The 23062-nt window shown below is 34.8% G+C and overlaps 1 protein-coding gene across 16 annotated transcripts in view; it reads right to left on the bottom strand.

Moving 5' to 3' along the window:
- The window catches only part of Pcm1 (pericentriolar material 1), a 107174-nt gene that overhangs the window by 39541 nt on the left and 44571 nt on the right, over positions 1 to 23062 (bottom strand). For 6 of the 16 annotated variants that reach the window (XM_010621771.3, XM_033765398.1, XM_033765400.1 and 3 more), the window contains 5 exons: positions 10801 to 10973; positions 10332 to 10463; positions 5079 to 5199; positions 3577 to 3735; positions 3194 to 3330 (listed from right to left, as the gene is read on the bottom strand). In XM_010621771.3, the coding sequence (XP_010620073.1) occupies positions 3194 to 3330; positions 3577 to 3735; positions 5079 to 5199; positions 10332 to 10463; positions 10801 to 10973 (722 nt within the window). Of the gene's footprint in view, positions 1 to 3193; positions 3331 to 3576; positions 3736 to 5078; positions 5200 to 10331; positions 10464 to 10800; positions 10974 to 13506; positions 13564 to 15991; positions 16157 to 23062 lie in introns of all 16 variants that reach the window. The other 10 variants (XM_010621768.3, XM_010621766.3, XM_010621767.3 and 7 more) reach the window with 2 other exon arrangements.

The following is a 23062-nucleotide window of genomic DNA, read 5'->3' as shown; positions in this document are numbered from 1 at the left end:
TATATGTATATATATGGTTTTTTTTTTGGTACGGGGATTGAACTCGGGTCCTTGTGCTTGCAAGGCAGGCCACCGAACCGCTGAGCTAAAGCCCCAGCCTATATTTTTACAATTTATAAGAAAATACATTTATTTGGGAGATGAATATATATTAATAAATAATGAGACAAATTCACAGAAAAATTGGTAAAACTGATGATATGTTAAAGTTTTATGTTTTATCTCCTCCAATTTCCTTTACCCAGTCCAAGTCCTTCTTGGATGTAAGTACTGTACTAAAAGATGCATGTTATTCTAATGAGAAGATAAACTTTAGTGGTAAGGAAGAAAAGCTCATCCTAGGCAAAGGAAATAAACTCACAATATAAAATTCTGAACAATGTTAGGTAGGACATAAGGTATGTAGGAAGGAATAAAGAAAGCTATGGGAGTAGGCTACAGAAAATTTCATACATCATCTTGAATCTGATCGTCACCCTTAAGGGTCACTTGTTTTCAAACCATATAGTTAAAGAGCTTGAATAGTTTGAAAGAATTGATGTTTGAAGAATCCACTCATTTATTAATTCATTATCTACTGACTACCTACTAACTACAGGTACTGCTTTGACAGTGACTACAACAGATAAACAGCACTAAAAAATCATGGAGCTTACATTTTAACAATGGGAGAGAGAAAATTAAAAAATTACACAAATATTACGCAGATTAGAAGGTGATAAGCACTACCGACAAAACAAATGCATACCTATAATCCCAGCTACTTAGGAGACAAAGATAAGAGGATCCCAAGTTCATAGTCAGTCTGGACAATGTAATAAGACCCTGCCCCAATATAAAATTTGAAAAGGACTGCGGAGGTAGAGACCTTGCCTAATGCAATGAGCTGCACAGAAGAAAAGAAGAGGGGCAGGGAGAAGAAGAAGGAAGATGAGGAAGAAGAGGAAGAGAGCAGAGAAGAGATGAGAACAGACAAGAGCAGAGGAGAGGAGAGAAAAGGAAGGAAGGAAGGAAGGTAGGTAGGTTAGTGAGGTCTACTCATCAAAAGTGAGTATCTGACCAAAGACTTGAGGGATTTAAGAAACAAACCATGCATGTATTTGCGTAGCGAGTAGAAATGGCAAAAGCTGAAGCAAACAGAGAAAGACCATGTTGGAGTTGTTCAAATTGCCCAGGAAAAGGAAGGCTAATTTGTTCTGTTTTTATATGGAATAATCTGAACCATCAGATGACTTTCTCTCTCCATTCAGCTAGGAAGCCAGATACCTTACTGTCTCTTCAGAAAAAGCAGTTTCTACAACTCCTTCCTCAAAGGTCTCTTTTCTCTCAAAATATTCTAAAGAAAGCATTATTTCTACTAAGGGAAGAAATATAAGTGTGTAGAAACAACTCTCTCAATGTCTTACAAAGAAATTAAGTACAAGTTAGTTGTTTGAAATGAGCCCAATGACAACATATTTTGTAGCTGGGTAAAAAAAATCAATTGTGCTGAGCATAGTGGTGCATGCCTGGAGTCCCGGCATTTGGGAGGCTGAAGCAGGAGAACTGCTGCAAATTTGAGGCCAGCATGACTATATAGTGAGACCCTGGCTCAAAAACAATACTGACTTCATTTCTTATTTTTAAAATTTCCACTTTAAATGAAAATGTAGAGTGCCATCTTAGGAAAAAAATCCCATCTTCATATTCCATTTCTTGTACTTTTCTTTCTCCATTCTGTTCAATGTTATTAAACAAAATTAATAGTCCTGCTTACTAGTCCATCTCTTACTCCCATTCTAAGAATATACATTAACTAACTTTTCTGGACAATTTGGCAAAAATGAGTCAAAGCCTTAAAAATGTTCATGCCCTTTGAGGTAGAAATTCTAAGAATTACTTCTAAAGAAGTAAATTTATCTTAAAATTTAGCTAACTTACTGAAGAAATATTTATAATAGTGAAAAAAAAACCCAAAATAAATATAAAAGTTTAGTAACAGATTTGTAAAATAATTAAATATGCAATCTTCAACAGGAATCAACTAACCACGGACAGCCCTTTTTGGTCAACTGTGAGACTTCCTCTTTTATACAGCTAAATATTGCAGCACCTATTCCTGTGTCCCAGATCTAGAGTTCTCCCTCCTCATAGCTAGTGCTTCGGCTTTAGGTGGCATATATCTGCTATAACCTATCTTATGTTTATCTACAGCTATCACCACCTCCATTATTACCATCTTTATCTAAGCCAATATGATTTCTCATCTGCTCTCACTGCACTCCTGAACCCCTAATTCTTAAAAACAAGCCTGACTTATTCTCTTACCTAAAACCTAAGAGCTTCCCTTCAAACTTCAAATAAAGTCCAAACTTCTAATCATAACCTGTAACGTTCTATATAACTTGGTCTCTACTCTCTCAACTAATCTCTCACAATTTTCTTCAACCATACAGGTCTTTCTTCAGTTCCTTCAATATGCCAAGTCAATTCCTACCTTACAGTCCTTTTATCCTATCTGGAATGATCCTGGCTTAAGCTGGCTCCTTATTCACACCTGTCCTTAAATATTACCTATTCAGATCTCAAGTTAAAAGCCAGCCTGGGTTAGGGAATCCCTGTTTCAAAAAGAGCTGGGGATGTAGATGTGAAGGTCCTGGGCTCAATCCTCAGTACCACAAAAAAGAAAGAAGTAAAAAAAAAAAAAAAAATTCTCTCTTCAGCAGCTTTCCCTAACTATCCAGTAAGAAACAGGTACCATCCTAACCAATTTTAATTCTCTATGGAACATACCTGATAATTTTATTTTCTTTGCAGTACTGGAGATTGAACATAGAGTTTTCTCACTGAGCCACATCAGCCCTTTTATAAAATGTTTTTTTTATCTTGAGAGGATCTCACTAAATTGCCAAGGCTAGACTCAAACAGCAATTCTGCCTCTACTTCCCAGTGTGCTGAAATTCAGATAGGCACTACCACAAAGGCATCCAATTTTCCTTTAGTTATACTTTTATGTTTGCTTATGTTATTGTAGTCTGTATTTCTATTGTAGCACATAAACTCCTTAACAGCAAAGGGCTTGCCTTCTTCACTGCAATGTTCAAAAACTTGACATCAAGTTAAGCATTCTGAAAGGATGTAGTACTATAATGAAGTCTTCTGTCAACATTTTAAAAAAATACAAAAAGCTTATTTATTTCAAAAAATTGGTTACCTTTAAGAAAGGAATGACTTCTTTCATAATTGCTTTAATTTGCCGGTCCAGCTGCTGAGTATCAATTCTAGGACATGGGACAGTAGGAATTTCACTTATAGGTTGTGGTGAGCCATGATTTTCAGTAACAGAAGGTTCTATTAAGAAAAATGATATATTAGAATAAAAAGGCTATGACATTATACATCCACATTTGTGCAAAATTGTTAAGAATATTAAGTTACAATAATTTTATGCTAAAATAATACAAAGGAAAATTTATGTAGTTTTAGAAGTCCTAAAAAGTAAAAGAAAGCATTAATGAAACCACTATGATAAATCAGGAGGTCTTTTATTTTGCATATGCAATTATGATTACTTCGGCTAGTCAATCCAAAACACACCTTCTAAATTATTAACTACAGTGGTAGCAGCAGCAGTATCTTCATCCTCAGTAACCCTGCAGGAGCATCTCACATTTGAATTACTTTCAGCCTCAGTCTTCATACGCTCATATTCTCTCATTCTTGCTAGGGCCTGATCTAAGTGAATCACGGTGTTACCTGGAATGGGAACAGAAATACGTAAAAGCAAACTTTTTCATGTATTTCTTACAAAAAAGGTACGAACATTTCTTAATGTTTTAAAAAAGAAGTAGGACTCTCATTTTTAGAAAACTCAAGTAACTTGGCTGAGGTTTCATAGCTGGTTAAAATACAGGAGCAGAGATTTGCACTATGAAGCCCATGTTTGTTTCAGTGCATCATGTTGTTTCACACAAACAGGAAAAAGAAAATAAATTAAAAATACCACACAAATTCAGAGGAAAACAATTCAACGTAACATAAGCAAATAAGGTAAGACAAAGTCCTAAGACTATTATGAGATTTCCCAATTCTATGTCCACTTCACCCAGTGGTGAGATTTTTTTAGGAAAAAAAAAAGAAAGAAAATATGAAAGAAATAGAGGGGCAATCAAAGAGGGTAAAGGCTGCCCACTAGAGTGTATTTTGGTCCATAATGGGATGAGCTTCGTATAGACCTGACAGATTTTTTACTCAGAACGGAGTTAGAGCTTTGTTCTCAATAATCAGCACAGTTTTACCTTTGGATAAAGTAGATACCTAATGATAGGACAAGCCCTTTTCTTTTTTATAGTGGAAAAGTACCTTTGAAATTATTTAAATCTTATCATATAAACACTAAGATGAAACATTAGATTATTTTATCAACTTACATGCCTGGGAGATCAGAATGACTGCATATATCTTCTAACAAGTCACAGCATGGGAAATGTATCAGCTACCTATAGATTTTTTTTTTCCCCTCTAATTTCATTTCCAAATCTGTAACTCAAGTTTTTCTCCCATTGAGTTATACAACCTTCTAACCTTCGTTTTATTACTAATGTAAAAAAAAAAAAATTGTAATATGGCATATCTTAGTTACCTCAGGTTTTTACTACAGGCTATTTATGCTAAAAATTTGAGTTCTGACTCAAACCATAAGTTTTTATTAAAACTATGGATAAGGCCTGATTTGTTTTTCCATTTGAGTACTTCAAAGATTATCTCTTCTTTAAGGGAAAGGAAAAGAAATTCCCTTTCCCATTTTTAAAGGAAAGAAAATTAAAATTTTGTGAGCTCTTATTATTCACGGTAGGAAGTTATATATACTCTTCTTGAGAACACAGCAGGCAGATAAGATCTGCATTTCCATAGTACCTGCAGAGGCATAAAGATGAGATAATTTGCTCACAGTCAAACAATTAAGAGTTCTGAATATAGACTAATACATCCACGTTCTTTGAACCGCACCCTTTCCAGCTGTTTTCTTAATTCATGCAACTGAAAGAACTGTACTAATCAACTACAGGTCATGCACTATAGGAAAACATTCTGCTTACCTAGATCATCTGTTGCAAAAGGCTCAAAATTTGAAGACACAGATATAACACTAGCATTATCAGCATCATTTTGCTCACTTATTTTATGCGTTTCTCTTTCAAAATTCTTCTCAAAAGTTTCCTAAAATATGGCACAACAAGGAAAAGTCACTATTTGAAACATTGCATAAATACTAAATATCTAACAAAGAAACTATCTGCATAAAACTATACCTAAAAGAGATACTTGTCAGTTGTAAGTATTGCATCCAAAAAAGATTATGTCTAAAGCTATTAAATACTAAATACCGTTAATTATTAAAATATTAAGTAACCTTGCAGAACATCTACCATTTTGTAGATAAAAACACACAAAATTAGCTACTGATTAAAATTCTAAACTAACAAAGTTAGTTAAATTACTTGAACATCTTCACGGACATTCCATTTCCAAATTCTAATATCAAGTACCTAGTATACTACTGTCTCATGGCTGAAGAAAAACATGACAGTTTCACTCATGTTTTTAAAAAATACATTTTATTGAAATACAATTTACAACAATATACTTATTTTAAATGTACAATTTGATGAGTTCCAACAAATGTATAGTCATGTAACCAGCTTCTCTAAAGACCATTTTCATTAGGCCAGAAGTTCCTTTACACCCTTCAATCTCTACTATACCCCACTTATGTGATGTCTATCACTGTAGATCAGTTTTGCTGATTATAAGACCTTCATAAAAATGAAATTACACAGTATATTAAAGTTTTCTTTTTTTTTTTTTTCATTGTAATAGTATTCCCTTATGTGGATACACCAGTCTGTTTATCCATTTACCTGTTGGTGCGCCAATATGAGGACTAAAGATGCTATGAACACATGTATAAGTAGTTTTTTTTGGGGGGGGTACCGGGGATCGAGTGTGTAATATTTTTGTGGACATGTTTTCATTCCTTTAGGGCGAATATAGAATCCAGAAGAGAATTTCTTGGCCACATGCCACGTTTATGCTTAACTTTGTGAGAAACCTCCAAACGGCCTTCCAAAGTGGTTGTATAATTTTATGCTCCTACAACAGTGAGTTCCAGTTGTTCCACATTCTCACCAATACTTATTGTCAATCTTTTCAATTTTAGTGGTTTTTGTGGGTGTTAAATGTTATCTCTTATGGCTTTAATTTTCATAGTAGCCATTTATATATCTTCTTTTATGATGCATCTGTTCAAATCTCTTGCCCATTTTTTACTGAGATGTCTGTCTTATAATTGAATTCTAAGAGTTTACGTTGTTCAGCTACAAATCCCTGTCAGATATATGTAAGTGGGATTATTTTCTCTTTACATTACCTGCTGAAAGGCAGAAAGTTATTATTTTCATGTAATGTAATTTACCAATTTTTCCTAGTTTATTTTTATAGAAATAATTGTTTATATCAAAGCTAAAGTGATTTTCTCCCATTTTTTAAGAATTTATATAGGTTTAGTCTTAAAGGATTTTAATTCATTCTAAATTAACTTTGTATATAGTGTGATGGGGGTGTCTCACTTATATTTTAACTGAAATATTTCATAAGTATGTATTTTTCTTCTAGCTATTGCTCCTCCAGTATTAGAGACTGAGCTCTGGGACACTAGCACCAAGCTAAACCCCAGCATTCTTTTTAAATTCTGAGGCAGGGTCTTAGAAAGCTGCCCAGCCAGGCCTGAAACATTGGATCCTTTTGCCTCAGACTCCAAACTAGCTGGGATTACAGGCATGCATCAGTGCAAAAAGTCTATTGACCTTTTAAGTTTCCATTACTGTCAAGAGTCCTACTGGAAAGTGCTGCTCTAGAGCTGGGACTCATTCTGCTGCTATTGCTGATTAAGTGGCACTGGAGAAGAGAAAATGTTAATACTAGTGCTGAATTTAAGTTCTAGAAGAAAAATTGAAAGAAGTGCTTTTATTTGAAAATAATACTGAATTATTTATGCTAAATTCCCACTTATCAAGTAATGAAAATTCTCTAAATTTCATTTAACTTTAAACTATTAACTTTTACAGTCCAAATTTTAAAATCTAGTATTTTTTTTTCCTCATTGAGTTTATTGGTACATTTTAGGTACACAGTACTGTTACATTCATTATTGGGATCTTGCACCTTTACATGAGAGGTCTGGGTTCTCAGTCTTTCCCCTTGTCCCTGTCTTCCCTTCACGCCTCCTCCCCTCCCCACCTTTACAAACACTTCATTTTCATTTTTTCATATTTTTAAAAAATCTAATATTGATGGTGTAGTCCAGTGTGCTCAAATCTTTTAAAATAAATGAAGGCCAGGTGTGGCATACACCTGTAGTTCCAGCACTTGGGAGGCTGAGGAAGGAGGATTGAAACGAGTGTGAGGACTGCTTGGGCTACATAGTGAGTTCAAGGCCAGCCTAAACTTCATAGCAAGACTGTCTCAAAAATTTAAAAAAAAAAAAAAAAAAAGTAATATTGCCCTAAGAAACTTAGGTAAAAAGGGGAGTCAATGGAATTAAGGATATAAAGTTACTAAAAAAGATGCTTCAAAAAGATTTTTAATCTGGCATGGCTGACAATTCTCATCCCAACACTCTACAGGAGAGTGAGGCAGGAAGATCATCTCAAGTTCAAGGCCAGTTTGGACTACAGTTAGTTCAAGACCAGCGTGAACTACCACAGTGAAACCCTGTCTCAAAAAATTTATTTTTCTTTCTCTCACAATTATTTATTGCCCAAGAAATCTTAATGTAACCTAGCCATCTACTTTTTAAAATGGCTACAGGTGGACCACTTTTCATTTCCCATAAAGAACAATGCTGTACACAATTTTCAGTTAACTATAATAATCTATCCAAAGCAGCAGGTACTTTCTAATTAATATTTGATATTGCCAAGTCAATTTAAATCTTATTGTTTTACACACAGATTTGAATTCACAGTAATAAGATTGGGAGCTTGACAGAGAAACATTTTAAGCAGGAAAAAAATGAGTTAAGGAAGTAGTTTTCAACATGAGTTTAAGTTAAAGACAAAAATTCAGAAAAAGATACTCTGTAGTTCTAAAATTACTCAAAATAATCTCACGAAAAGACACTATCTTCTCAGAAAACATTTAAGGTATTTCAACAAGGGTCAGAAACACAGTATCATTTCAACTTTCTACCTGGAGAAGATCTGTCAGTCATTTATGCACATGGATCTCCATGTGCTACAACTATCATTTAGAAATGATTGTAAATATTGTCCAAGGACCATTATGTAATCTTCTATAACCTAATCAAGGTCTCAGCCTTTATTATTACTATTTTTAATTCACTTATTGTTTTTGAAACAGGGTCTCACTGTTAGTTCAGGCTGGCCTTGAACTCACTATGTGTAGCCCAGGCTGGCCTCTAGCTCATGGTAATCCTCCTGCCTCAGCCTCCCACGTACTGGGATTACAGACATAGGAAATCACACCTGGTGAACATACGTTTAATACTGTTTGTTTCTCTGGAATAAGAAACTGAAAGTGGAAATAAGGACTGAGTGTATGAAAGATATAGGGAGACAGGAAGAAAATGTTCAAATGAGAAAAGGAACAAGAAAGGGGGGAGAGGGAAAGAAAAGAAGGGACAAAAACAGAAGGGAAAACTGGAAACAAAGCTTTTTTAAAACGAGGGTGAAAGGGGTTGAGGGGTGTGGGAATGAGAAAAAAGAAGCAAAATATGTCATGTACAGGTACAAATTTCTGATGACTGCTATCATTATGCATATCTAAAATGTACCAAGAAAAGTTTTGATTAAAAAATTGAAAAAGCCAATTAAGTTCTTAAAAAAAAAAAAAAAAAAAAGAACCAAAAGCAGCACAAACTACACAGAACACAGCGCCCAGAAGTAATGAACTTCCACATACTCCATATATCCAAAGGCCAACTTTCCAGAAAATTCACTATTGTTGGGGGAGAACCCGCACCTATACACAGCTACCCCTTCTCTCCTGGGCCCATCTGAAGAGAAAGAATAAAGATGGATCCAGGCATTCCAGACGGAGGTCCAGGTCTATGACCACCTTTAGAGGCTGCTTTTCTGCCACCTTTGGCCCAACCTTCTTCATTTTTTCTTCCTGTGTGACCTGTGGGGAACCAAGGTCGGCCAAGTCTCTAGCCTCGACACTCTGGAAGTTTTGGATCATGTTTCACATATCCAACACTTGCAGTTTCCATTTCCTGAGGAGAACCTTCTGAGCCAGCAGCACATTAAGCCCATACAGCATGGCTTGAAAGGTTTTCAGATCCCATGCCTGCAGCTGGAAAATATCCAGCTAGGTTTTTGAGATCTCTTTGTTTCTGATTTTCACCAGGGCTCCCAGAGGGAGGCAGCAGCAAGGCGAAGCTGGCTCCAAGGCCTTCAGGACCTCAGTAAGTCCCCTGGTGAGAGGCTCCCTGAAGAGTGGTAGAAAGAGCTCCATGGGCAATACCTCCACTGCCTGGATCACCACGCCCTCATCCCACAGTAGATTCTGGACTGCCAGGTGTAAAAGTGTGGATGGAGACTGGGTGCTCGTCCTGGTGAATCAGAGGTAGAAGTGGCTGACCAGGTGCTCCGGGCTCCCAGGAGAGTAGGCAGCAACTCCAGGCTCCAGGATCCTGGGCGGCTCCTGAGGAATTTTTATTGGTCTCAACCTTTAAATAAGTGATCCCGAAATACCTTATTATTCTAGCAGTCTGTCATGCAGTCATTCCATCATCTATGTGCTAGGCAGTATTTGGAAGACAAAGTTTACTAAGCTAACACCATTCTCCTCATCACTCTTCTCCATTTCCAGGTCTTTTCTACTTTGCTGAAAAATTTCTCCAAGTAGACAACATTAAGTTTCAACTTTTTCTGGTTCATTTTCTTTGTCCAGGTTTCTTTTATCCAAAGTCATGATTTATTTTGTACTTATTTACTCAAGGGATCTTACTATGATCTGACTGCTGTCTGGTATAGTTTTGAAGGAACACAAGACAAATTTATTAAATGTTTGTTAATTAAGAGTCAGCCCTTATTTGGACAATGGAGATATAATTTGACCTCATATTACTGACACAGAATTTCTGGTTATTTGCTGGCATATTTTGATTGTGTTCTATATTTCATCTTCAAAATAAAGTAATGCATTACACCCACATTTTTTTAAGGTTAAAAATAAATTAGGTGTATTCATAATTTGTCAACAACCTATTAAACTTTTTACTGTAGACTGAAGTTAGGTCTACCTTTCACTTATAATTATCATCTTACATCATCAGTAGTAGCCAGGCTTTCACTGGGTGTAAGTTCCGAGTTTGATGCTATCCAAGTACCAGAGTTCACTGACTTTACATTACCGCCTTCTTTTTCATGGGTTTCAGAAATATGTCTGGATACTATGTCCTAAATAAAGAAATAAGACATTTATATAAAACAGAGGCTCAATATTACATTACATTAATTTACATTACAAATAAAAGCAGAAGCAAATGCAAGAACAAATACAGTGCTTTTCACAAGTGTGAGGAGGAACATTAAAAATAAAATATGGAAAAACTGCTCATGAAGATTGCTAAAAACTAATTAAGCTATGCAGAACTTTTACAATATTAAGAAAAACCAGAAGACAAAGCAAAATATATACAGAACAAGGATATGCTTTAAGTCTTAAGAAAACAACCAGAAATACCTTAAAGTGAAGTCGTAACAGGGCAAGAATAAGAATGTTAGGTACAGATACCTGCAATGCATATAAAGCTCTCTGTCTCAAATAGTCAGTATTAAGTAGCTGAAGCTCATGGAAGAGTTCAATAAGGAAATGTGGGCGAGATTCATTCTGAGAAATTAATGTAGCTACTTCAGAATAAATAGTATCCCGCAGAGCTTCAAACATGGAAAAATCACTTCCAGTTTCTGGAAGATACAAAAAAAATCAGAAATTTAATATTGATAAAATACGTTCATGACAATTTCTATTAATTTGCATCATTACTGTAAGCCTTAAAATACCTAAGGAACCTAATTCTACTTCAGGACTCTTACAATAGAAAAAAGATTAACATAACTAAGTTAAAAATATCAAAATATCACAATAAAAAGTATTTAATTCATGAATACCTAGCACTACTTAGAACATTTTGGGATTTCTCAATTTTAAAAACTGGAAAAACTTTGTACACTTCATGGAAATATTCAGTGAAAATCTTTGCAAAAATCTTGAATGAAATAAGCTAAGTGCAATGTTTCCTCTTTTTTTGTTCTATGATGAACTTTCTAACAGAAAAGAAAATCTTTTATTATTAAGGCTGAGAACAAAATGACTATCACTAATGAACGTTACTACTGTACTTTAAAATCTACCTAGTTAGGTCTACTAATTTCCAAATCTCATCTACAATTCAGAAACATGTACTGATAACTGAATCTGTAACTACAACATGCTGATGATTTCACTAGTCTTATCTATACTATCAGTCTAAAATGGAGCAGTCAGTGACCCAACTGAAGTCTTCAGTTGCACAAAATCACTTATTATTTAGCTATCATTTTGCTATATGCATTTATTGATAACAGAATTCCTACTCTTAAATGTATAGTCATACTCATAAAGAACATAAATTAGGAATGGTTCCCATTTTGAGTTCCCTCTGGGAAAAAAAATTTCTAAGGGGTTTGTCTCGCAATCAAATTCTATAAACTTTCTACAGCATTAGGAGAACCAAGTAGCTAAATCCTTGAGTTCCACCAAAGCCAGTGCTGTTTCTAAGAATAATTTTAAATGCTGTGTTTTAAAACACTGCACTTTCAAGAATTGCAGAGAATAAAGATTTAATACATTTCTGCAAGAGAAGGATAAGAATATAGAATATGAGAGGAATGTGCTCTGTTGAAAACTTATTCACTAACTACTTAACATCTTCAGGTCTTGATTCCACAAGCATAGAAATAATTTAAAATATGCAACTTTCCTATCTTGCCTCAGACAGTTATAAGTATACAATGAAGTGATATACAGAAGTGAAACAGTTTTCAGTGTTCAAATCTGCTAAGTTACTACAAAAGTGACATCTACTCTAAGCAGGAATGAAAACTACTCTGCAAGAGTAAGAACTCTCAGGACTGAGGAAGGAGCTCAGTGGGGCAGAGTGCTTGTCTAGCACACTCGAGGCTTCAATCTCCAGTGCACACACAAAAAAGTCAGAGAGAGAAAGAAAAGAATGCTCTACTTAAACTAAAAATCCAAGTCAAAGGATATGTGATATACAAATTTTCAGTTTACATGTTATATTAAAATTGGATCATAGTTTTCTGATTTTGAAAATGTTTCAAAGCTTTAAGAACAAGGTATATTTAATGACCTTTCTGTATCTTTACATGTGGTAAAATGATCACTCTGAATTATACATCACTAAAAATTAAATTATTCCTAATAATGAATTATTCCTATCACAAGCTTCACCCTCCTTTCTACGGTGAAAGATGGGAGGTTCATGCCAGTCTCTCCTCTTGAGCTAAAATCAATTAGCTTTTGCTAGAAATAAGGCCCTAATCTCAATTAGATTTCGCTCAGCCTAGCTAGGTTATTTCCCATTATCTTTGGAATTATCACAAATACATTTGGCTTTGTCAATACAGGTTCTTGTTTTACTGTTAGTATCCTCTACAGTTTCAAACAGGCTTTTACTTTTCACTCATGACAGCAGTAAGAGGAGTTACAGAATATTTCTAATTCTAAAAATACAAAATCATGTTTACAAAACAACATTGTTTAGAGACCAAAATAGCTTTTTTTTCTTTGTGTGGTATGGAGGTTGAACCCAGCACCTTGCACTGAATTATACGCCCCCAACCTTTTTCCATTTTGAGACAGGGTCTTTCCAAGTTATAAGTTACCTAGGATGGGCTGGAACTTGCAATCTTCCTTCTTCAGTTTCCCACAGCATGAGATTACAGGTGTGTACCACACCCAGCTATCAAACTAACAGTTTTGAATCTAATTTTCCATGATCTTTATATATCACAGTCTTTGCATGTTATAGTTTTTTGCTTGATGATATTTTATAGATGTCGACTAATGAAAAGCAATTATAAAAACATCGACATCTGTTTCCAAAATACTAATGTTTTTATATGTTTAAGAAATACCAAATATACAACTTCCAAATACTAAATGCTAAAGTTTCTATTACCTTCACAAATGTGTTGGTTAGGTTTCATACACTAACAGCAAAACAAAAAAGCAGCTAGTTTTACCAACTAAGAATTATAAATGAAAGACTTTAGAACTTTATGAATATGTACTCTTTCATGTTTGTAATAGTCATATGATATAAATATAAATATATAAAACATCTTTTAAAAATCAGAAACACTTAACTGAGGGTTTTGTAACAAATGGGAAAAAAAAAATAACACAAATGGACACCAAAACTATGCAGATTGTTACCTGGCGCATCATTGCATGCATTTCTGTTAGACTGGTGTAGTATTCTCCTAGCATGTGCTGTAGGAAAGGGTAGACACAAGGATGAACATAAAAGCTGTATAAGTAGTAAAGACAGGGTCTATGAGTAAGTGAAGTAAAAAAAGAAGTAAGCAAAATTTTAAGAAACTGTTTGCCTAAAGTAAAATGTCATCACAAGGTATACAGTTTATGTTCTATTTAAAAATAATCTCACTAGGAAGAATCTCAAAAGGTTTGCTAGAATCTTACGTACTGTGACTGATGATGACTATCATAATAAACTTTTATTAGTCTTTTGAAGATACACATCAAAGTGAATCACTTACACCTCCAGTGGAGAACTGCTTAATCCAATATGAGCAGTAATCCATACTCATTCTAATAATCACATATTACCAGTAGTATAATAAGTATTAATACATGGCATAGAAAATTTTACAGAATGGCTACATGTTCTAACATACTATGATTATCAATTATTTAAGTAATGATACTCAAATTATGAGGCCTTTAAAACTTAGTATCCTTGTCCAACTGTTTATGAAGATACCAATATTTCATAAAGACAGTAAAGATATGAAAATTATGAAATTTTGCTAAAATTCTGGGTCTGAAACAACATAATTACTTTTGCCAAAAGAATCCTGGGCTTAACAGTTCAAACTTCACCCCGACATGCTGGCATATGCCTATAAGTAATTCTAGCACTCTGGGAAGCTGAGGCAGAAAGCTTGCCAAGTTCTAGCCCAGGCTGTGCAATTTAGTGAGACCCTGCTTCCAATCAATCAATCAATCAATCAAAGTGTTGAGGATGTAACTAACTCAGGGCAAAGTCACTGGGTTCAATCTCCAGTGATACATATACACATACACACAGAGTTCAAAATTCAGGGATATCATTTCCTACTAGTATGAGCTTGAGGAAGTATTTCAAAATGCAAACAAATGATTTCCAAAATAAAAACAAGCATGATATTTTCTGTTCTGACTAAAAAAGTAGTGTAAATATTCAAAAATTTCAGAAAACATGGATGAGTTTAAAAATGATAAAAATACTATCAGATTATTGGTGCATTTTCTTCTGATCTTTTTTCATTTACCGTTTTGTTTATACAACAGAGTTGGAGTCCTACTGCTCAAACAACACTAAATCCTTATGTTTTCCTTCACTTCTGTTTCCTTAGGATGAATTCTAGCAACAATTACTGAGTTAAAGGCATGATGTTTGAAGCTTTCCAAGAAAGTTGTACCAATTTATACTAACAGTACTTTATAAGTGCTGGAAAAAAAAATCAAAGTATCCTCTCTATGATTCTTCCTCAGAAAATGGAAATAAAACCAACTCAGCATTAGAAGGTTTAAATGAGATGTGTAAATAATCCCTTAATAATAAACTAAAATACATTAATTTTGAAAAATTGTTAAGTAATAAAGCAAAATACTATCATTTTCATTAAGGGTCTTATTTTATTTTTCCTCAATGAGTTTATTGGTACATTTTAGGGATACAGTACAGTTACATTCATTATTGGGATCTTGTACCTTTACATGACAGGTCACTGACTATATAGTTAGCAATTCCCTCTCCATATTTCCTTGAGATATTTATAAACTAGGAAGGTATTTGTATTTATATTAAAATAATGGCAAATATATGACTCCATTCAGTTAAGGAACGCTTACTGAGAGCCTACCATGTATCAGGTATTATACTCATATTTAAGACACAAATATAAAAATGTATAATCAATTGCCACAGAACTCAAAAGGGTTACACAGACACTTACATAAGTAAATACTATATAATGTGATGCAGGCAACAAGTAGATTTACACAGGCTCCAATAAAAACAAAAAGCAAAAAGAGAGCTATTCTAGTCTGGATTCAGGTACAACTTTAGGGTTCCAGAACTAATGTGTTATCCAAGTGACTAGCGGTGAAAAAGGACAAAAAAGGACTTAAGACAAAAAAGACAACTAGTGAGGTGAAAAATAACATGACTGCTATTGGAAAACTACTTTGCCACTGAAAGAATAAAGTTCAAAGTAAAGTGGTGAGAAACAATCCTGGAGAGGCAAGAAGGAACCAAGTCTCTGATGGTCATGTGTGTTACTTTAAGGAATTCACACTTTATCCAACAGACATGGTAAAGCCAAAAAGATGTAAGCAGGGGTATAATATGATTTCAAACCAAATTTATTTAAATAAGATTCTCAGAATTTAAATTAGGAGTTTCACATTAATGTCAACTATTGTTTTAGAAATAATTTTAGTAAATTATGTCAAAAACTAGTATCACAACAAAAAATATTTCCATTTATACTTTTTGATACCAAGGAATGTGTAATGTAATCTCTACTCTAAAACTTCACACACATGACAAAAATGTGTTGACTCAGTTTTAAAAATTGCTCAATAGAGCTTTTCAAACTAAACTCTTTAAATAAAAAAAAAAGAAAGAACATACCTGAAGATATTTCTGTAGACCTACTATATTTTATTATTTTTTCCAGCTGCTCATGATTCTTTCTGCTGAATACTTTTGCTTGAACAGGCTCTTCAGTCTGGGCTGAATGTCTGTTCCTACTTTTGCAAGGTTCACATGTGCTAGACATACTGGCACTTTCATACCCTTGAGTAAAGAAAGTGACAACTGTTATCAGTTGCTACTAACTCAAAGTGAACAGGAAATTTCCATAGTGAAACAGTACAAACAACTCACTTTAGAATGCTAGAAAGGCATGGTATAAATAGAATACAAAACAGTAAATTATGTGTCTTAGAAATATGTTTGCACTAATTTTGGAAGCAGAAAAGTGATATATTCTATCACTTTATTAGCCTTGATATTTTTGTGAATATATTTCAATTCTAACTACAATGTAAGACAAATTTATGACCCAAATTTTCTACCAGACACAAACTTAAAAACTTTACAGTATTAGCAAAAAGAAAATCACATCAATCTACAAATACTTGTAATAAAGAATAATGAGCATTAGTCAAAAACATCTGCCTTTACTACACCCTTTGTGTGATATAACTTGGTTTAAAAGCTCTCAAACACCAGGAAGTTATACATATATTTTAGCAAATGCTCCCTCTAAATTTTTTTTTATATCACACTTACTTTCCTAAATAGGAATTAAATTTTTTTTTTTGTTCTATATGGGCAGCTGGTGGTATGACTTGTATCCAGATATCCCACCAAAGCCTCATGCTGTCATTGGTGAGGCTTTTCAGAGGAGGCTGGATCTAGGGTATGTGATGCTGGGATTAAGACTGCCCCACACTGGGTTGAGTGCTACCCACCCTAAGGCAGGTGCCTGGATGCAATATAAGGAACAGAGAGTTGCTGCCATTGCTTGCTGCTGCTGCCATTGCTTGATGTGTTGCCTTGGACTCCTTCTCCTGTGCGATCCCCTTCTGTTGTGCCATCCTGCCCTGGAGCCAGCTGACTATGGAGTTTAAAAGCTCTACAAACTGTGAGCCGAATAAACCTTTCCTTCTTTAACTTTGGGTATCAGCTGTTTTATCTCAGCAATTAAGATAGCTGGATATATTTATCATCTTCCATTGAATTAAAAAGTGCTCTGGTTAATATACTAAATCCTTGTATTGACTGGGTTTTATTTCTGGACTTTCTAATTGTTCAACTTATCTATTACAGTGCCATTTTCATTCAAGTTATACAGTATGCCTAATCATCTAGTAAGGCAAGTCCTACATGCCTTTTTTGTGTTCAATTATTCTTAGACATTTATCTTTATTTTTTTCTTCTCTTAGATATTTATCTTTACAAGCATTGAGAGATTTTTTTTTTCGATTTCAAAAACAATCAAAATGCCATCAAATTAAAAATATTTGGACAGGACTGGTATTTCATAACTGTCCATTTCCATATTTTTTTTTTTTTTTTTTTTGGTACCGGGAATTGAACTCGGGTCCTTGCGCTTGCGAGGCAGACCACCGAGCTACTCAGCTAAATCCCCGGCATTTCCATTTTAGAAGACAGCAATGTTCTTACACTCATTTACTCATTTTTCATGCTGTTCAAAAATATTTTATAGCTTTTTATTATCCTAATACCTTCCCTGTTAATACAGATAAATATCTGGGTATTTAATAACCAGCCACTTTAATAGTTCACCTTAACTCTAGTATTTATTTTCCAGTGTTTTGTGAACTTTCTTAATATACAACAAGACCGGGCTGGGGATTTAGCTCAGTAGTGCTGCAGTCTGCCTCACAAGCGCAAGGTCCCGAGTTTGATCCCTGGTACCCGAAAACAAACAAACAAACAAAGAGCAAACAAAAAACAAGACCATCCAAAAGTATCTAAATGTCCCTGTTCTTCTAGCACCTATTTTAATTATTTTAATTCTGTCATAATACTTTCTAAACAATCCTAAAAAAATGGTGGTAGAGAGGGCAACCCATTTATTCCTAATTTTGACAGAAATGGAGTCCCTCCATTTCAGTGATGCTTGTGATTTGCTTTAGCTGACACAATAAATATTTATTATATTTAAATGGCTACTTTTTTCTTTTTATTTGTGACAGGGTGTTGCTATCTAGTCCACACTTGCCTTGAACTTGTGATCTTTCTGTCTCAGGCTCCCAAGTGCTGTGATTACAGGCATCAGCCACGATGCCTGACTTAATTAATTATTTATGTCTGTTATACTTAGAATTTTTATTAGGGATCACCAAATTTTACCAATGTATTACTGAAACTTTTATCATTTTAATTTGCTATACTAAATTATGTTCATAGATTTCATAGTTTAAAAAAAATGACATTTCTGATATTAACCCAAGTAACAACTGTCCAATATTCTTTTCATACACTGTATTAGTGAGATTGGTCTACTGTTTTCATTACTGAAATATTACCTCTCTTCAACTTTCCTACATAAAGATAACTATTCTGAATCATAAGTTGTTTTCTACGGCTTTTCTCAAATCAGATATAGCAAATCTTTTTTTCTTCCTGATAGGTAAAGAAAGATTGTCTCGGCTAAGGTACAGGATTTTTGAGTCACAATTCTTTTTTGACTAAGTTATTTTACTTTCTTCTACTTCTTTGCACTTATATGGAAAATAGTATTACCTAATGTCAGTTGGTTTTTTGTAACTTATTTTTCATGCATTTAATTACTGCTTCTTCACCTGTTCTTTTTTCCCCTTCTTTGTATATCAGATCTCTTTAGCGTCTATCTCTGGCAACATTCTGGCTTGCCAGTTGCTGGTGTACTAACAAGACAGTAAATTTCTTTATCCCTTAGTCTCCTTGGATGGAAACACTAATGGTCTCCCACCTGTCAGGTTGGAGAGGATTGCCATACAGCTAGTCAGTAAGTACATTTTAGCCGGTTAGGAGCTTAAAGCAACAAAAGATTGCTACTCTTGGAGGTGAGAAGATGGGCCAAGAGCAAGGGGTCACACTGGTCTTCTGTAACACAGATTTCTCCAAAAACCCAGATATTATGAAAAAGCTAGCAAATCTAAAGTTCTGTTGCTTATATCCTGCAAATAACAGCAGCTGCTTAGATATCAAATAAATTCCTAAGATACTGTGTTGTTTCCGTGACATCCTATCTGGAGTCAGCATTCCCTTTTTATTTCTAAGGCCATTATTCAGGGTAGGACTCCATTATCTCAAATTTATTTTCCTGGTTTCTTTACTGGTCTCTCCAGCTAAAGTCTAGCCACTCCCATCCATGCTGCAAGAAATTTAGTGGAGAAAGGACCCTCATGATTAAGATACTCACATAAATTAGGTCCAAAAGTAAAGGTTACAACTGCTAAAAATATTATGTTAAATGATATAACTGGAAGTACTACAGGCAGTCTCATTTAATTAACAATACACAACGCACTGAAAAAATATTTAAGTACATTATTCTTACATGAACATTTATATAAATGAAATTAAATTTTTGACTGCTATTACTGAATCACATGAAAAGTACTAGAAGATTTTAATCAAAGTTAAAATACAGGTTATGTGGCATCTCCCTATTCAGTGAGTCCCAGTAAGTGCTATAAAAAAGGCATATAACTAAAACCATGAGAAGCATGCTACAATTACAATGCTATGAGAAGGCCAGAGACTACAGTTTTGTATACAAGTTTCAAAGTTAACACACATCATGGACTAGTTTTCCAAAGTTAAGGTATTAGTATAAGACTAACTATCTCTCTCTAAAGCATTGTAATAATAAGCATCCAGAGGCAGTAGCAAAATTAATGAAAGTTAATACTTCAGAGTAACACTTAAGAGCCAGCTGGTATAACAACAACAGAATAATACATGATGTTCAATACTTTAAGGGTGTTACTGCCTATCCTACTGCATCATTTTCCCTTATAGCCATTCCGTTTTTCTCAGCACGAGTACTCAACATAGAAAGAAATAAATAATACTTATGCTTGTACCTCCACTGAAGGGAAATGGTTCAACCATGCCATCCTGGAGACTTTATAAAAGTTCAAAGAGGCCAGAGAAAAAGACTGTACCACTGCCAAATCCCAGTCGTGGCAGAAGACCTTACATACAGCTGTTCTGCAGCCATTTCCCACTTGCTTCCCTCTCCCTAGGAGGCTGACAGTAGATAATGTCTGATCTTGAGGTTCTGAGGAAACATAACACCTTTCTGGCTCACTTCTGGGTATACATCTGCAGACTGTAAAATGGCTTAGCTGCAGTGTAGCTCTGACTCCTCAGCAGTAGGACATCCCACCAATCATTTTGGAATTGCCACCTGGCCCTGTACTTCAGTGTTGCTCTCTTCAAGTGAGGAAAGGGAAACAGAGCTGGCTCCTTCTGCTACTCTTCCTTTCTCTGCCTGAGTAATAAATTTAATTTTTAAAGGATTCTATTCCACCCTTTTTTCTTTTTTAATCAGGCAAAATCTGTTTGTAAGCATATCATGTCAGACTTTATTAGTGAGTACCAAGAAAGGGAAGAACAATAAAAGATTCAAGAATAGTTGGAAATCAGTACATTAGCAACTCTATACAATTTTCCAAGAAAAGAATGAAGATCTAGATTATGCTATTCTAGTAAGTCTGGGACATTATAACCAGCTGTCCTATCGTGCATCTCTCAAGAGAGCAATTTAACTACCACTGCTGGTCTATGTGTCATAGCTCTTTCTACCCTTCCTCACACTTCCAATTCCTTACTCCACGTCTTCCCAACTCTATACTTTTCTTCTTGCCACTACACCTTGAATGCTTTCCAGTATTATCTCACCTCACATTCACTTATTACTTCCTTCATGACACAATAAACATCCTTTTTTTTTCTAACAAATTGTAGCTATTTCTATCCCACAAAGGAAATAAAAATAAATCAGTTGTCTAGTTTAGCATTTCTCAGGCTTTCATGTGTGTATCGCCACATAAAACATGCGGAATCTTGGTAAAATGCAGATTTAAAAGACTGTACACTGACTCAGTTGGAAACGCAGGCATAGCAGAGTGCATTTCTAACAAGGTCCAGATGAAGCCAATGCTGTGTGTCCATGGTTCACATTCTGAATCATAAGGATTTAGTTTACTACTTGACTTTGTTACATGTTAGCTTGACATGGCCGTGTATGATTTGCTTCTGCTAGCAAGTCTTATTTTTGTGTGTGCACCATACACTAAGGCTGTCACTAACAGATGGTCTTAAGTGCCTGTTTAACAAATGTGAATGTTTATCATGGCACATATTCTTAAATATGAAGGAAAAGAACTCAAAAATCAACTGTTGCCATAAAGAAAAAAGCTGAATTGATTGAGGATGGCTGAAATATATGGTGAATATTTAAATTTTTTAAAATTATTACAGGAAAAAAATTGATTCAAAAATTTACCTTTCATGGTCATTTTGAATGGCAAAAAGCAAGATGTCACATGGTGCCAGATCTAGTATATAAGGAGGACGAGGGCACATTGTAATGTTTTTACAAGCCTGCCTTTCCACTAGGTGGCTCTGGGCAGCAACATTCCCTGTATTTACAAGATTACTTGGAAATACATTCATGAAAGAGGACTTCCAGAACTGCTTCACAAAGTGGCAGGAATGATGAGTGTGTGTGAAATAAGAAGCATGTGAGTGAGATTAATGGTAATGCAGCTTTTACTATGACACATTTTAAAAAATTTGAACACACCACCTGCCTCACAAGTTTAAGATCCCAAGTTCAATCCGGTACCCCAAACTCAAAAAGAAATTTAAACATTGACCGTATTTTTCAATCACATCTCATACAGAAAACAGTAATTCCCCAGAATAAAGATGTCTCAAAAAAAAAAAAAATCAGTATTTTAAGGCTTTGATAGACATAATCATTAACTAGCTAAGAGTTCTCTAAAACCTGGATACCTAAAGTGTGGTCCATGCACCAAAACTGGCAACATAAAAGGAGACTCTGGTCCCTCCCAGGCCAACTAAATCAAAATTTGCATTTAAAAACAGGATTTGCAAGTAGTCTTGAACGAAACACTGACGTTTAAGAAGCACTGCCCCAGCACTGTTTCTGTGGTGAAGAACCTGTAGTAGGCATGTCGCCCACGCCACCTGTGTGTTATCACTGAAAGCTCTGAAAGGTTTGTAACCTAGCTGATTAAGAGAAGGTTGAAAGAAAAAAATATTAGCTTTCTTCATTTATTCTTATGTCAAAAAGCAGTTACTGGGCAAGACACCGGGGAATAAAGTTTTATGAGTATACACAGAAATCTTTCAAAATAGCCATTACTGACTTAAATATTCTCTGGCAGTACCAATAGTAATCTTGGGAAAAGCATGATAATTGTGGGGACAGTTTGACAACACTTGTATTAGATAAATCAGTACCTCCTAAACCTTTATAACTAGAAAATTATTTCAAGGATGGTGATGATAATGTTAATAAAAAATGTTATTCCTGTTCAAATTTGCCTATTTAACCATCAGATTCATCACATCTGGAAAAGGGTAGGAACCAAGGCCTTAATGGACACATAAATTTTTTTTAAAAAGTGCAAACATCTATAGTTTTCATAAGATTTTTAAAAAGGGTTCCATCACTCAAAAATAAAAGTTAAAATAAATGTTGCCAAATTTTACATGCGTGTGTGTGTGTGTGTGTGTGTGTGTGTGTGTGTGTGTGTAATTGGAAGGGTGGTGCTCAGGATTGAACCCACAGTTCATACATACAAAGCAAGCACTCCAAGGCTGTGCTACATCCCCAGCTCCTCCAGCCTCCTTTTTTAAAATTTGGAGACAGGATCTCACTAAATCTCACTAAGATGTTCAGGTTGTTCTCACCTCCCAAGTAGCTGGAATTACAGGTGTGTACCACCTTACCCAGTTTACACATGTGTTTTCCTATTACAGGTTTCCTAGGGCCTTTACTGTATCTGTATGTTCTATGAACTTCCAAGAAAGGGAGTTAGCAGTATGCAGTGGTTTTTCAAACATTCTTGATTATAAGCTTGGAATACTTTGTCCTTAAGTACTAAATACTATTTCCTTAAACTAAGGCCACAACCAGAAAGACAA

Source organism: Fukomys damarensis, unplaced genomic scaffold (genome assembly GCF_012274545.1).
Source record: "Fukomys damarensis isolate Sample0158 unplaced genomic scaffold, DMR_v1.0_HiC HiC_scaffold_18, whole genome shotgun sequence".
NCBI classification, from domain to species: Eukaryota; Metazoa; Chordata; class Mammalia; order Rodentia; family Bathyergidae; genus Fukomys; species Fukomys damarensis.
This window is presented reverse-complemented; position numbering and strand designations above follow the sequence as displayed.